Source organism: Coregonus clupeaformis, chromosome 19, assembly GCF_020615455.1.
Source record: "Coregonus clupeaformis isolate EN_2021a chromosome 19, ASM2061545v1, whole genome shotgun sequence".
NCBI lineage: Eukaryota > Metazoa > Chordata > Actinopteri > Salmoniformes > Salmonidae > Coregonus > Coregonus clupeaformis.
In genome coordinates, this window is record NC_059210.1 from 22,281,712 (window position 1) to 22,298,399 (window position 16,688).

Genomic DNA, 16,688 nt, shown 5'->3' on the forward strand with positions numbered 1-16,688 from the left:
AAGAACTTTGAACGTTTCTTCAAGTGCAGTCGCAAAAACCATCAAGCGCTATGATGAAACCGGCTCTCCTGAGGACCACCACAGGAATGGAAGACCCAGAGTAACCTCTGCTGCAGAGGATAAGTTCATTAGAGTTACCAGCCTCAGAAATTGCAGCCCAAATAAATGCTTCACAGAGTTCAAGTAACAGACACATCTCAACATCAACTGTTCAGAGGAGACTGTGTGCATTAGGCCTTCATGGTCGAATTACTGCAAATAAACCACTACTAAAGGACACCAATAATAAGAAGAGAATTGCTTGGGCCAAGAAACACGAGCAATGGACATTAGACCGGTGGAAATTTGTCCTATGGTCTGGAGTCCAAATTGGAGATCTTTGTGAGACGCGGTGTGGGTGAACGGATGATCTCCACATGTGTATTTCCCACTGTAAAGCATGGAGGAGGAGGTGTTATATTGTGGGTTGCTTTGCTGGTGACACTGTCTGTGATTTATTTAGAATTCAAGTCACACTTAACCAGCAAGGCTACCACAGCATTCTGCAGCGATACGCCATCCCCTCTGGTTTGGGCTTAGTGGGACTATCATTTGTTTTTCAACAGGACAATGACGCAACACACCTCCAGGCTTTGTAAGGGCTATTTTACCAAGAAGGAGAGTGATGGAGTGCTGCATCAGATGACCTGGCCTCCACAATCCCCCGACCTCAACCAAATTGAGATGGTTTGGGATGAGTCGGACCGCAGAGTGAAGGAAAAGCAGCCAACAAGTGCTCAGCATATGTGGGAACTCCTTCAAGACTGTTGGAAAAGCATTCCAGGTGAAGCTGGTTGAGAGAATGCCAAGAGTGTGCAAAGCTGTCATCAAGGCAAAGGGTGGCTATTTGAAGAATCTCAAATATAAAATATATTTTGATTTGTTTAACACTTTTTTGGTTACTACATGATTCCATATGTATTATTTCATAATTTTGATGTCTTCACTATTATTCTACAATGTAAAACATAGTAAAAATAAAGAAAACCCTTGAACGAGTAGGTGTTCTAAAACCTTTGACCGGTAGTGTATGTATTTGGCTAATACACCATCTGAGGAAGTGGAAACTCAAAATGCATTAGCTAGATCGCTAAATATACAGTATGCTGATAGTTTGCTGTGTAATTGATAGCCTAGTTACAGTGACTCAACAGTCACGTGGAACTTGACTGAGGTCATGACTCGTTACCGCAGGTGTGGTGTTAATACGGTCACCGTAACAGCCCTTTACACACCCATCTTTTTTGGAATGAAGAACCTGTCAAACCACTTGTCTATTCCAATAAAGTGTGAGAATGAGAGTCAGTTAGTGAGTATAAAATCAGATCCCAGGTTAGACTCATGTGGTGACTTATTTCAGAGACTCACCTCCACTATGTGTGATGAGAAGCCTGCCTGAGACATCTGCAGACCGAACCCTGTCCCGTTGGGGTTCATTCCTGTGGAAAACAGTGAAGAGACAGTTAGTCTACACACTTCATTATAATAATCATCACAGTCTGCTACAATGGAGTCCTCCAGAACTGTTCTCTAGTACCACCATTACAAACTTCACAATTCCATCAATCTCTAGAGACGTTAAACGCTGTTCAAATTCAGCCACGTCCACCCCCAGAAGTAAACGGAGCTAGCTAGCTAATACATGCAAGATTTATTTCTGGGTTCTGTTTCTGAGATTACAATCCCTTGAACACTTGATCAGTGAAACCAAAGGCTCCTTAAAGGAGAATACCCTCTAGACTGAAGATCCTCTCTCCCAGGGCGTCCACTATGTCCTTTAGCGCCGACTCATCAGTCACGTTGAAGAAGTGTTTGTCGTCAGGATCACTGGCGATATACTTGATCTCTTTCAAGAAGGCCTCTGGGTTTATCCCACGCCGATTGTAGTAGCCCAATACCTGGTGGTACATTCAATGTCATTACCAAACAGAGGATCTGGAAATACCATAAAACGTCAAAAGAATACTAGGCACATGATCTGGAAATACTATAGAACATTGATAGAAGAGTAGGCAGATGCACAAGAAATATCATATAGTAATATCAATTCAAGCACAGGATATGGAAACGATATAACATGTAAGTGATAGGCCAGTATGTGGTAGAAGGAACAGAGGATGGGATTACTGTGTTCCAGGGGAATATAAAAAGGGACAGACTGACTCACAGCGATGGCATACGTGGTGATGTTGTCCGCCTTGCTGTCCTCCATGGCCTTCTGCAGGTCAGGGCTGTCGTGGGATTCACCGTCCGTGATCACGAGCATCACTTTTTTAGCCCCTTTCCGACCTCCCCGTTTAAATCCCTCCGTCCTTTGAGCGAATAAAGTGTTTTCTCAGCCAACTCATTAACCCTTATGAGTAACTACCGGGTAGTTAGCCATTCAATCATTATGGATAAACAGTATTAGCAACTTAGCCTTTACCTCAACACACTGCACAACCAATTCAGCAACAATTCAGCAACAAAGTGCTTTATTTTGCTCCCTGTTCGGAAGGCAATACTATGGAAAATGATACTGAGAAATTTGGGATTAGGATGAGGGTTATGGCCAGTGTGGACCAGCTCACCATACCGTGCCACATTGATGCCCAGGGCTGTGCGTGTCTCCTCCCCTCCTCGTTGGTTGATGGTCTTGGCTGCTTCTACCACCTCCTCCACGGAGCGAAAGTCATTCAGGGTGAACTCATGGACCACCCTCGACCCATACTGCACCACTCCTACCTGTAGAGATAGGATTATGATTCACTTGCCCCTGGGTGCTGATCTAAAGTCAGCAACGTATTTTCCCCATTGATGGTTAAGGTTAGGATTTGAGGAAGATAAAGATGATCCTAGATCTGTGCCTGTGGGTACAACTTCCACATAGAACGTAGAGATACTGGCTCCCACATATACAGTCAGGTCCACCATTTTTGGCATCCTTTATAAAGATGATAAAAAAAGACTATATGAAATAAAAATACAAATGATGAGCTATATTGTATGCAAATTATTTTGGAAATTCTATTATTTTATACTAATAACATTTCTCAGAGAAATAGATTTTGTTTAACAAGTAATACAAATATATATAAAAAAGATAGGGATCCCTGTTTATTGGCACCCCTGTTTTCAATTCTCCAGTGCCCTTCCCTTGCGAGGATAACGACACTGAGCCTTTTTCTAAAATGTTTTATGAGATTGGGGAACACATTGGGAGGGATCTTAGACCATTCCTCTGAACAGAATCTTTCCAGATCCTTGATATCCTTCGTCTGTGCTTACGGACCCTCATCAATTCAAACCACAGGTTTTCAATGGGGTTCAATTGGAGACTAAGATGGCCATTGCAAATACGTAGATTTTGTGGTCAATTAACCACTTCTTTGTGGATTTTGATGTGTGCTTGGGGTTTCAGCCTCCTGGCAGAGGCAACCAGGTGTTTGGCAAAAATGCAGATGTGTTATCTAAGAGGCTCAGTGCCGTATTGAGAGTGCTGAAGTATTGAAATTAATTGTTAAACAAAATCTCTTTTTCTGACAATTTTTTGTTGTTGCATACAATACAATAAAATATAGCTCAGTATTTGTATTATTTATTTTATAGTCTTTTTTGCTCATCTTTACCAAGGGTGCCAATAATTTTGGACCTGACTATACACTCACTGGCACACTGCATGAAGCACAGAATAATACCCATTCAGGTGTATACACATACTGCCTATCAGAATCAGATCAGAATTTCAGATAACACACCTGGATCTGACCTGGCCCAATGTAGAACTTCTGCAGAATGTTGATGAGGAAGTCCCGCACCTCGTACCAGGGGTAGATGGAGTTGGACCCGTCCAGAACAATCATTATGTCCATGTAGGTCTCGCACCCTGGAAGAAGTAATGGGAAACAGTCAGTAACAGTCAGTAACTCCGGGAAGCCATGGTCTTATGAGGTGTATGTGAGTGAATGTGTGTGAGACGTAGATTTCTTTACTCTGGAAGGCCGGCGAGATGGTTTTGGAGAACTTGAAGCTTTCGTTAACCCTGGAGCAGATGCCTGTGCTGTAGTAGGAGCTCCCACATTCGTACGACCACAGAGGACCACATGTCTGGAACACAAAGCCATTGATGAACCACCTTCAATTTGGTTTAGCACAGACCACAGTAAATCTCAATTCAATATTTTCAACAGTCAACATTAATTGACACCCACCACAAAGCTGTTGTCCTTAGGGTTGGAGGTCAGTGTCATGCCCAGCCTCATCTTATCCTTGCGCTCTGACACATTGTTCAGGGATACCTTTCCTTGAAGGAACGAATGAAAGCAGACAGAGAAACAAAATTTAAAAGATTGCATTGAATGAACAACAACATTAGACTAATTCAAAAATATCAATGAAATCACAAAGTCAAGCTGATGCTATGATACTATGTTTAATGCATCATCGGGAGGCCTATATGGGGAATTCATACTGTAACTGTCCATCATGCATAACTCCCACTGGGCATATCAGGGTGTAGAGTTTCCTCTGCATGAGTTGGACTTGAGTCAACAATGTGAGATCTCAATCTACACCACACGGTGCTGCCAGGTGTTTCTCATCCAACGAAACACCTGGTCGGAGAGCCAGCTTCTGGAGGGAATCATATTCTGTGAAGTATGCGAAGGTGTGCTGTGATTTGGGGGAGAAAAGTTCAGTATGGAATCTATCTATCTCATTCAGTCATACCTAGGTTGAGTCTAGTGCAGTTGGTGTTGGCACTGGTGTCCATCGGGCATTTGTATATATCGCCTGTCTGGTATTGGCCACTGGTTTCAAAGGGAGCTCCAACGAGTAGCCTGGAATGACAAAAACAGCAAAGGATGAGAACTGATCTTAATTTCTATGTCAAAAAGAGAGAATACCCTGCTGAAAAAAACAGCATAGCCCAGCATAAATTTCAAATTTCGTTACTGCTCTATGCTGATCAGTGCTGGCCGGATGCTGGTCGAGCTGCTTTGACCAGCATGGTCTAGCTGGTTACGCTGGTTTGGCTGGTGACCAGCCTTCACTGTTTTGGACACTGATGACCAGCCTTCGCTGTGTGTAGGACACTGGTGACCACCCTTCACTGTGTTTTGGATACATACCAGCTTGTGCTGGTGATGCTGGTATGCTGGTGATCAAGCTGGTCCATGCTGGTCCAGCATGGTCTAGCTGGTCATGCTTTGGTCTAGCTGGTAATGCTTTCTCAGCATTTCTAAGATGGCTCATTAGAATGTAATGTGACACCGTGTATTGGAATGTACTGGAACAAAAACAGACCATACAGTTTGAAGTGCTGATTGGCGTAGCAGCTAGCTTAGCTGATAACTAGCTATCAAGTTAGCAAGGTTTCATTGACAGGTTGAACCCTTGTGGCTGAGACCGTGAATTGTCCCAGGCTTGTAGCTGTCTAAATCCCTGCTGTTTGTGGCTGTTTAAATCTGCCCTGCGACCTGCCTTGTCTGGAACTGCGTGGAGTACCAAGTGTTAGCCTACATTGCTACCATGGCATCCAAAGCCAAAGGACAGTGTTTCTCTATCACAGATAAACAACAAAAGGGGTTCTACAAGCAGTTGTTACAACAACAGGAAAATTGCTTCAAGAGCTTTGTCCTAATACTGATGGACTCAACTAACAAAAGTATGGACCATCTGACCAGAGAGGTCCAGGACCTTAAGAGTTTGCAGTTCTCCCAGGGAGAGGTGGATGTCCTAAAATAGACTTGCAGCAAGATGACAACAAGTCCTCTCGAGATGATATCAGCACTGTCTGTGAATAATTATTAACAATGACTGGGAAAACAGACTAGAGGGACAATCCAGGAGGAATGATATTGTTGTGGATGGCATACCAGAGTCTTCACATGAGAACTGGGCTGAGTCTGGGGAGAAAGTAAGAAAAATTGTCACTGAAAAGCTGCCGATTGATAATACGAAGATTGAGGTGGAAAACATGTAACCAGCCCAGGTGACAGACTCAGGTCGATAGTGATCAAGTTCCTGAGGTTTAATGACAAGATTCCTTTGATGATACAGCAGTAGCAATACAGGGATTTAACATCTACAGAAAATACAGGAATGCCTATGGGGGAGGTGTTGCTGTATACAGTAGGTTCAGAGCCATATTCCTGTAAAGCTTAGAGAGATCTCATGTCAAATGTTGTTGAAGTGTTGTGGTTGCAAGTTCAGCTTCCTCATCTAAATCTTCTTCTCTTGGGGTGCTGCTATAGGCCACCAAGTGCTAACAGTCAGTATTTGGATAATATGTGTGCAATGCTTGATAATGTATGTGATGTTAACAGAGAGGTCTATTTTCCTGGGTGACCTGAACATTGACTGGTTAGCAACTAGCTGTCCTCTCAAGAGGAAGCTTCTAACTGTGACTAATGCCTGTTATAATACCCAGGTTATCACTCAACCAACTAGTGTGCATACCAATAGTGTTGGATCTGTGACATCCACTTGTATTGATCATATCTTCGCTAATGCTGCAGAGCTTTGCTCAAAAGCAATATCAGTTTCCATTGGCAGTAGTGACCATAACACAGTGCCAATAACAAGGGAAGTGGAAGTGCCAAAGGTTGGGACTAAAGTAATTTATAAGAGATCATAAAAAATGTTTTCTCAGGATTATTCTGTTGAAGATGTAAAAAATGTATGTAGGTCTGATGTGTATGAGGAAGTGAATCCAGATGCAGCACTGGAAGTATTTGTACAATTATTTATGCCAATTGTTGACAAGCATGCACTTGTTAAGAAAGTAACTGTGAGATCTGTTGGAGCCCCCTGGATTGATGATGAATTGAAATTTTTTAAAAATTGTCAAAGAAATGATGCAAAAGAGGTGGCAAACAAGACAGGCTGTTCAGCTGATTGGTTGACACACTGTAGATTGAGAAATGTTGTGACTTAATTTAACAAAAAGAAGAATAAATTATATTACCAAACAAAGATAAATGACATAAAACACAATGGAAAAATACTTTGGAGTACCTTAAATGATATTGTGGGCAGAAAACCCAATTAATCTCAGTTCATTGAAGTTGGTGGGTCATTTATAACAAAACCTTTCGATATTGCCAATAATTTCAATGACTATTAAAATGGAATAACTCAGAAGGGAAATGACAACACTGAACCGTGAACCATCATATTTTTGCATAAAATATCTAATAATTAAAGAGAAGGATTGCTGTTTTGAAATTGGTCAAGTTAGTGTGAATTTGGTCAAGTTAGTTAATGATAAGTCACCATGTATACCTTGATGGGAAACTATGGAGAATGGTAGCAGACTGTGTTGCCACCCCTATCTTTAACCAAACCCTAAAGGAGTGTGTGTCTACAGGTGTGGAAGGAAGCTAAAGTAATTCCACTGCCTAAAAATAGTAAAGCACCCTTTGCTGGCTCTAACACCCGCTCAATCAGTTTGCTGCCTGTTTGTGTTTGACCAAGTTAAGTACTGACTTTGAGCATGCATATAGAGAATGGCACTCTACTTGTACTGCACTGACTCAGATGACTGATGCATGGTTAAAAGAAATGGATAATAAGATGATAGTTGGAGCTGTATTGTTAGATTTCAGTGCAGTCTTAGATGTTATTGATCATACATTGTTATTGAAAAAACTCACTTGCTATGGCTTTACATCACCTGCCATCACATGGTTGGAGAGTTATTTATCCAATAGAACCCAGAGAGTGTTCTTCAATGGAAGCTTCTCTAACATCAGATATGTACAGTGCGGTGTCCCTCAGGGCAGTTGCCTTGGGCCGTTACTATTCTTTATTTTTACAAATGATTTGCTACTGGTCTTACACGAAGCTAGAATGACTATGTATGCGGATGATTCCACACTCTACATGTCACACTCAAAGCCAGTGAGTTCAAATATATTCTAAATAAGGAGTTACAGTTAGTATCAGAATGGGTGATTTAATAATAAACTGGTCTTTAATAGATGTCAAACTAAAAGCATTCTTTAAGACCTAAACTGCAGTTGTACATAAAGGGTGTGACTATTGAACAAGTTGAGGAAGCTAAACTCCTAGGTATAACATTGGATGGCCAGTTATCATGGGCAAGTCATACTGACAAAGTTGTTGTTAAGATGGGGAGGGGTATGTCTGTTATAAAAATATATGTTCTACTAGCTTTCAGGCTCTGGTCTTGTTCCATCTTGATTACTGTCTGGTAATATGGTCAAGTGCAGCAAAGAAAGACCCAGCAAAGCTGCAGCTGTCACAAAACAGAGCAGCAGTTCTGCACATACAGAACTAACATCAACAACATGCAGTTTCTATGAGAAATATTACTGTGAGGAAAATTCCAGATTGTCTGCATAATCAAATTAACATTCAGCCCAGACCCCCATACATACCCCACAAGACATGTCACGAGGGGTCTCTTCACAGTCCCCAAGTCCAAAACAAATTCCCCACAACACACAGTTTTATACAGAGCCATGATCGCATTGGAACTCCCTTCCATCTCCAATTACTCAAACAAACAGTGTAGCAGTGTTTTGTTTTTTGTCATGTTTTATGTTTTTTGTGGACCCCAGGATGCGTGGCTGCTGCTTCTGCAAAAGCTAATGGGAATTCAACTAAACAAATGATCACGCCCATTATGATCCTTTTCCTAGCATGCTCTATTGCAGTTGATTTGTAGAATTGCTTGTTTCAATATCATTTGTGTGTGTTGTGTTGTTGAATTTATTGATTAATGAATCTTAAACTACACAAAGATAAATAACATACATTTTTCTAAACTAATCCAATCTGTTAGTTGGGCTTATTGCACCCGTTGCTGAAATGGTTGTTCCACTTTAGATGGTTTGGGTAGTCTAATGTATTCTTCTTCTAACCCTGGCAGTCATTCTGAATGCATATTGTGGGTGAAGAAAAGTTCCAATTGTTGGATATCCCCACTCTGGCTGGATTCCGATAGGAATTTGCAAGCCAGCATGATGTGCCTTGATGCTGGTTTTGCTGGTGACGAAAGCTGTTCACCAGTGTCCAAAACCCAGCTAAGACTGGTCACCAGCAAAAACACAGCGTAGGCTGGTCATCAGCAAAACACAGCGAAGTCTGGTCACCACGAAAACACAGCAAAGGCTGGTCACCACGAAAACACACCGAAGGCACCACGAAAACATAATGAAGTCACCACGAAAACACAGCGAAGGCTGGTCACCAGCAAAACCAGCACCTATGCTGCACCAGCCTATGCTGGTCTATGTTTTTTTTTTTAGCAGGTTAGGGTGTCCGAGACTCTTTCTCAATGAATCTTTCCTTAAATCCTCACATCCTCTCTCCTCGCCTTCTTCTTAAACTTCTTAGACTTTGGACTGACGCAAGGAGATAGGATGCGAGGAATCAAAGAAAGACAAATTGTAATAGAGCCTGGAATGACAAAAACAGCAATGGATGATGGCAGATATTTTCTATGTCAACAAGAGAGAATAGACAGCGGGGTAAAGTATTAATTATTCTGTGAGAAGCATGGAGGCCATTTGCCCTGTCAACCTCAGGCTTTTACTATTTAACATTTTAGTCATTTAGCAGACGCTCTTATAGAGAGCGACTATCAGTTAGTGAGTGCATACATTTTCACACTGGCCCCCCGTGGGAATCGAACCCACAACCCTGGCGTTGCAAGCGCCATGCTCTACCAACTGAGCTACACGGGGCAATATTACCGTTATTACAAACATAAGATGGAGTCTCCTGGAGTGGCAATTAAACCTATGACAGCCAGAGACAAGAAGGCCTTATCTACTGGCATTCCAGACAATTTCCAGAGGAGCTGCTAAAACGATCAGCGGTGAGCCTGTTATTAAAGTCAGAACCGAGCCATGAGAGTGTCAAAAGGAGAGGGTAATAGTGCTAAATGGATGTAAACGTAACAGCATGGGGCCTTGGGCAAAATGGTGCTGGGAAATGCCTGAACCACGTTGGAGTTTGATGCCATACCAAAGAAGCCCTAACCCGCAATCAGCTAATTTATTTCACATTCAGATCAAATGGGCTGGGGAGTAATGGAAAACCACATCCCAAACCTCAGGCTACAGTAGTGAATCCGTATTCCCCCCATACGTTCCACTCACACAGTGTGAGTAGTTCACAGCTCTGTGGTATTAATATTGTTTTTGAACACTATAATTTGTTTACAAGCATGATAGCTGTACTTTTAGTTGCTGGTTTACGCAGGTTGTTGGCTATTAGCTAATCAGCGTTTCTCAACGAGTTCAAAGCATGTGAATGCATCCAACTGGTATTAACGACTTCACAACTGGTAAATTCCCACCTCCCACTTGGTTACGAACGCAGCTTAACACAAGGTAATCTCTCGTTAAACTATCAAAACGCGCTAAAATCACCCGCACAGCTGATGTCAATTGCAACCATCATTGGCCACCGTTGTACCGCTACCTAAACCTAATGTCGGTGTTAATTGATGTCCTGATTGCTGCCAAAGTCTGTCAAAAAGAAATCGCCCTCTACAGGGTATTATCTTCGGTATAAATTAAACCTAATCATTGAGCAGACTAAGCAGATGATGTGTCCAGGGCGAGGGATCCTAAGAGGATGCCTGTGAGTAGGCCGAGGCCAATAGAGAGTGATAGGAATAACGTGCTTCAGTAAGGTTGGTTTCTTAGCATTCATAGCCATGGATAACAATTGTACAGCAGAAATGGAATGTAAATCACAGAAAATACAGTGCTTACAAAAGTATTCATCCCCTTTGGCGTTTTTCCTTTTTTTTTTTGCATTACAACCTGTAATTTAAATGGATTTTTATTTGGATTTCATGTAATGGACATACACAAAATATTCCAAATTGGTGAAGTGAAATTAAAAAAATTACTTGTTTCAAAAAATTCTAAAAAATAAATAACGGAAAAGTGGTGCGTGCATATCTATTCCCCCCCTTTCCTATGAATCCCCTAAATAAGATCTGGTGCAACCAATTACCTTCAGAAGTCACATAATTAGTGAAATAAAGTCCACCTGTGTGCAATTTAAGTGTCACATGATCTCAGTATATATACACTTGTTCTGAAAGGCCCCAGAGTCTGCAACACCACTAAGCAAGGAGCTCTCCAAACAGGTCAGGGACAAAGTTGTGGAGAAGTACAGATCAAGGTTGGATTATAAACAAATATCAGAAACTTTGAACATCCCACAGAGCACCATTAAATCCATTATTAAAAAATTGAAAGAATATGGCACCACAACAAACCTGCCAAGAGAGGGCCGCCCACCAAAACTCACGGAGCAGGGAAGGAGGGCATTAATCAGAGAGGCAACAAAGAGACCAAAGAAAACCCTGAAGGAGCTGCAAAGCTCCACAGCGGAGATTGGAGTATCTGTCCATAGGACCACTTTAAGCCATACACTCCACAGAGCTGGGCTTTACGGAAGAGTGGCCAGAAAAAAGCCATTGCTTTAAGAATAAAATAAGCAAGCACATTTGGTGTTCGCCAAAAGGCATGTGGGAGGCTCCCCAAACATATGGAAGAAGGTACTCTGGTCAGATGAGACTAAAATTGAGCTTTTTGGCCATCAAGGAAAATGTCTGGCACAAACCCAACACCTCTCATCACCCCGAGAACACCATCCCCACAGTGAAGCATGGTGGTGGCAGCATCATGCTGTGGGGATGTTTTTCATCGGCAGGGACTGGGAAACTGTTCAGAATTGAAGGAATGATGGATGGCGCTAAATACAGGGAATTTCTTAAGGGAAACCTGTTTCAGTCTTCCAGAGATTTGAGACTGGGACAGAGGTTCACCTTCCAGCAGAACAATGACCCTAAGCATACTGCTAAAGCAACACTCGAGTGGTTTAAGGGGAAACATTTAAATGTATTGGAATGGCCTAGTCAAAGCCCAGACCTCAATCCAATTGAGAATCTGTGGTATGACTTAAAGATTGCTGTACACCAGCGGAACCCATCCAACTTGAAGGAGCTGGAGCAGATTTGGCTTGAAGAATGGGCAAAAATCCCAGTGGCTAGATGTGCCAAGCTTATAGAGACATACCCCAAGAGACTTGCAGCTGTAATTGCTACAAAAGGGGAGTTATGAGAGTTATGCACTCTCAAGTTTTCTGTTTTTTTGTCTTATTTCTTGTTTGTTTCACAATAGAAAATATTTTGCATCTTCAAAGTGGTGGGCATGTTGTGTAAATCAAATGATACACACCCCCCAAAAATCAATTTTAATTCCAGGAAAAATGCCAAGGTGGTGAATACTTTCACAAGCCACTGTAGATGTTGTTCTGGCAGCTGCAGAGAAGTACTTGGGTGTACAAGATTTTATTGCAGAAGAGTAATGAAGTGTGTTGACACACTCTGCTGTTAGCAGCTGAGAACTGCTAGCTAACTGGCAAGCAATGTAACAAATCACGCATTAAACCTAGTAAACAATTCATGGTAATTCATGGTAACCTCGTAAACAATTCATTTAGACGCAGCGTTTATTTGAAACAGGTGTTTATTTTGCTGTTGCCGGCTATTAAAAGGAACAGGCGGCTATTGGAGACTCAGCGTTTAATTGAAGTTTTACGGTATTTCCTAGTTTACCCGAGGCAATTTACACTAACCCATTTTATGAATGGAAAACCCATGTTGGTGTACTTAGTTTTGCATTTCCAATTTATGTCATCCATTAACAGTATGTAATCCATTACAGTATTACAGTATGGTAATTTCTTATTAAGACGGGAATAGAAAATAACCCTGAACTGTCCACATCTAAAATGTGTAACTAAATCAAGCCAGTCGAGACTGATTTAATATAGGGGCTAGATTATAATCTACACTCACCGGCCAGTAAACGAGTGACCTAAGTGACTTTGAGCGTGGTATGATTGTAGATGTCAGGCACGCCGGATCCAGTATCTCAGAAACGGCTGGCCTCGTGGGCTTTTCACACACGACAGTGTCTAGGGTTTCCCGAGAATGGTGCGACAAACAAAAAACATCCAGTCAGCAGCAGTCATGTGGGCAAAAACAGGAGGTCGAAGGAGAGTGGCAAGAATTGTGCAAGCTAACAGGCGGGCCACAAACAGACACATAACGGAGCAGTACAACAGTGGTGTGCAGAACGGCAGCTCGGAACGCACAACTCTTCGATCCTTGTCACGGATGGGCTATTGCAGCAGACAACCACACCGGGTTGGACACCTATCAGCTAAAAACAAGAAGAAGTGGCTCCAGTGGGCACGTGATCACCAACACTGGACAATTGAGGAGTGGAAAAACATCACCTGGTCCGATGAACCCCGGTTCCTGTTGAGTCATGCTGATGGCAGAGTCAGGATTTGGCATAAGCAGCATGAGTCCATGGACCCATCCTGCCTGGTGTCATTGGTACAGGTTGGTGGCGGTGGTGTACCGCCATCCAATCTGCATCAACTGCGTGATGCCATCACGTCAGCATGCACCAACATCCCTGTGGAACATTTCCAACTTGTAGAATCCATGCCCCGAAGAATTCAGGCTGCTCTGGAGGCAAAGGGGTATCCGTCTCGTCAAATTATTTCAAATGACACAAATTGCATACTAATTATGTTGTCATTTAAGATCAACTGTTTGAAGGAACCATAATCCTATATAGTTACAAAAAGTATTTTAGATTGATTACCAGCCTTGCAATTTGTTATGTTCCTGATAGGTCAATATTTATTTTGGGGCGGGAGTAGAGAACCTAGAAGCAGCTGTCTGGTATCAGACTCGTTTGAGACGATAACAACATGAGCTCAACTGATGGGTTTACTACAAAGTAGGATCAATGAATTAGCCAGGTAACTTTGACAAACAACCAGAAATAACCGTTGATTTTCTGGTTTGGTTCATTAAGAAAGCTAAAAATAGATACAGTGCATTCGGAAGGTATTCAGACCCCTTGACTTTTTCCGCATTTTGTTAAGTTACAGCCTTATTCTAAAATGGATTAAATTGGTTTTTTCCCCCCCTGATCAATTTACACACAATACCACATAATGACAAAGCAAGAACAGATTTTTGGAATTTATTTGCACATATATTAAAGATTAAATTTCACATTTACATAAGTATTCAGACCCTTTACTCAGTACTTTGTTGAAGCATCTTTGGCAGTGATTACAGCCTCGAGTCTTCTTGGGTATGACGCTACAAGCTTGGCACACCTTTATTTGGGGAGTTTCTCCCATTCTTCTCTGCAGATCCTCTCAAGCTCTGTCAGGTTGGATGGGGAGCGTCGCTGTACAGCTATTTTCAGGTCTCTCCGGAGATGTTCGATCGGGTTCATGTCCGGGCTCTGGCTGGGCCACTCAAGGACATTCAGAGACTTGTCCCGAAGCCACTCCTGCATTGTCTTGGCCGTGTGCTTAGAGTCGTTGTCATGTTGGAAGGTTAACCTTCGCCCCAGTCTGAGGTCCTGAGCGCTCTGGAGAAGATATTCATCAAGGATCTCTCTGTACTTTGCTCCGTTCATCTTTCCCAGGATCCTGACTAGACACCCAGTCCCTGCCGCTGAAAAACATCCCCACAGCATGATAATGCCACCACTATGCTTCACCGTAGGGATGGTGCCAGGTTTCCTCCAGACGTGACGTTTGGCCATCAGGCCAAAGAGTTCAATCTTGGTTTCATCAGACTAGATAATCTTGTTTCTCATGGTCTGAGTGTCTTTAGGTGCCTTTTGGCAAACTCCAAGCGGGCTGTCATGTGCCTTTTATGAGGAGTGTCTTCCGTCTGGCCGCTCTACCAAAAAGGCCTGATTGATGGAGTGCTGCAGAGATGGTTGTCCTTCTGGAAGGTTCTCCCACTTCCACAGAGGAACTCTGGAGTTCTGTCAGAGTGACCATCGTGTTCTTGATCACCTCCCTGACATTTACATTACATTTTAGTCATTTAGCAGACGCTCTTATCCAGAGCAATTTACAGTTTAGTGAATACATATTTTTATTTTATTAAATGTTTTATTTTATACTGGCCCCCCGTGGGAATCGAACCCACAACTCTGGCATTGCAAACGCCATGCTCTATCAACTGAGCTACATCCCTGCCGGCCATTCCCTCCCCTACCCTGGACGACGCTGGGCCAATTGTGCGCCGCCCATGAGTCGGCTGCGACAGAGCCTGGATTCGAACCAGGATCTCTAGTGGCACAGTTAGCACTGCGATGCGGCGCCTTAGACCACTGCGCCACTGACCAAGGCCCTTCTTCCCCGATTGCTCGGTTTGGCCGGGCGGCCAGCTCTAGGAAGAGTCTTGGTGGTTCCAAACTTCTTCCATTTAAGAATGATGGAGGCCACTGTGTTCTTGGGGACCTTCAATGCTGCAGACATTTTTTGGTACCCTTACCCAGATCTGTGCCCCGACACAATCCTGTCTCGGAGCTCTACAGACAATTCCTTCGACCTCATGGCTTAGTTTTTGCTCTGACATGCACTGTCAACTGTGGGACCTTATATAGACAGGTGTGTGCCTTTCCAAATCTTGTCTAATCAATTGAATTTACCACAGGTGGACTCCAATCAAGTTGTAGAAACATCTCAAGGATGATCAATGGAAACAGGATGCACCTGAGCTCAATTTTGAGTCTCATAGCGAAGGGTCTGAATTCTTATGTAAATAAGGTATTTCTAAAAAGCTGTATTCACTTTGTCATTATAGGGTATTGTGTGTAGATTGATGAGTGAGAAAAAAATATTTAGTCAATTTCAGAATAAGGCTGTAATGTAACAAAATGTGGAAAAAGTCAAGGGGTCTGAATACTTTCTTAATGCACTGTATATGTGTTTGGTTGTTGAGTAAATTAGACCATGCCCATTTCAAGTTTATCTTTCTAAAAATTCTAAAGTTATTTCAGAATATTCAGGCAAGTTGTTGATCTTGCTTTGTAGTATACCCCTCTGCTGGTTTATTCTTGTGAGGTTTTGGTTGCAAACAAGTTTGTTTTAACACGCCGGTACATGCGATCTCCCATTGGCACAGTTTAAAGAAATCCAGAGCTAACGCGTAGCTACGCATTAAGTTCTGCCCGTAGTTTGCAATCCACCCACTAAACCACACACCAAAATCAAACACAGAGATCAAAGGAACAAACAGATTAAACAAACAGATTCACGCAGCGCTGCAAACATCTGCCACCTCTCAGTGTGACCTTCCCTTTGACTCAAAGGTCAAAGGCGTCTGACCCCATCACACAACGCTCTGCTGCCTTTGGCTTCTCGTCTGAGGTAGCAGAGAATGAGAGCTGACAGCCCAAATGTCAGTCAGCTGGATATGCAGATGACCAGGAGAGCGTTATTTAGCTAATGGTATTTGGCTGTGATATACAACACCCTCACATTTGAATGGCAACTATTCATATATAAAAGCCAGAGAGGCCATTAACTTTTAATGTGATGCTTGGTGTAAATTCACCATAGGTAAATATCGAGGAAACAAGTTTGCATATGTTCCCCTGGGCCGTTTATCGAGGGCCAAATACATTTCAAAGCATTAAACATAAATGTCATGCCTGTCTAATAGAAATATGCACTAGTTGACTCCACATACTTTTTGCATGTCACGAAGTGCCTATACAATGTCCCCAGGCTCCAATTGAAAACCATGGGTGTATTCATTAGTCAGATTCAGTTGCAAAACA

At 42.5% G+C, this 16,688-nt stretch overlaps 1 protein-coding gene across 1 annotated transcript in view; it reads right to left on the reverse strand.

The window, feature by feature from the left end:
- Positions 1-16,688, reverse strand: part of LOC121532103 (integrin alpha-11) — a 107,901-nt gene that overhangs the window by 57,475 nt on the left and 33,738 nt on the right. Inside the window, exons 3-10 of the mRNA XM_041837805.2 lie at positions 4,747-4,856; positions 4,230-4,321; positions 4,011-4,125; positions 3,777-3,904; positions 2,615-2,763; positions 2,207-2,351; positions 1,772-1,937; positions 1,408-1,478 (exon numbers count right to left, since the gene is read on the reverse strand). Of these exons, the coding sequence (XP_041693739.1) occupies positions 1,408-1,478; positions 1,772-1,937; positions 2,207-2,351; positions 2,615-2,763; positions 3,777-3,904; positions 4,011-4,125; positions 4,230-4,321; positions 4,747-4,856 (976 nt within the window). The remainder of the gene's footprint in view (positions 1-1,407; positions 1,479-1,771; positions 1,938-2,206; positions 2,352-2,614; positions 2,764-3,776; positions 3,905-4,010; positions 4,126-4,229; positions 4,322-4,746; positions 4,857-16,688) is intronic.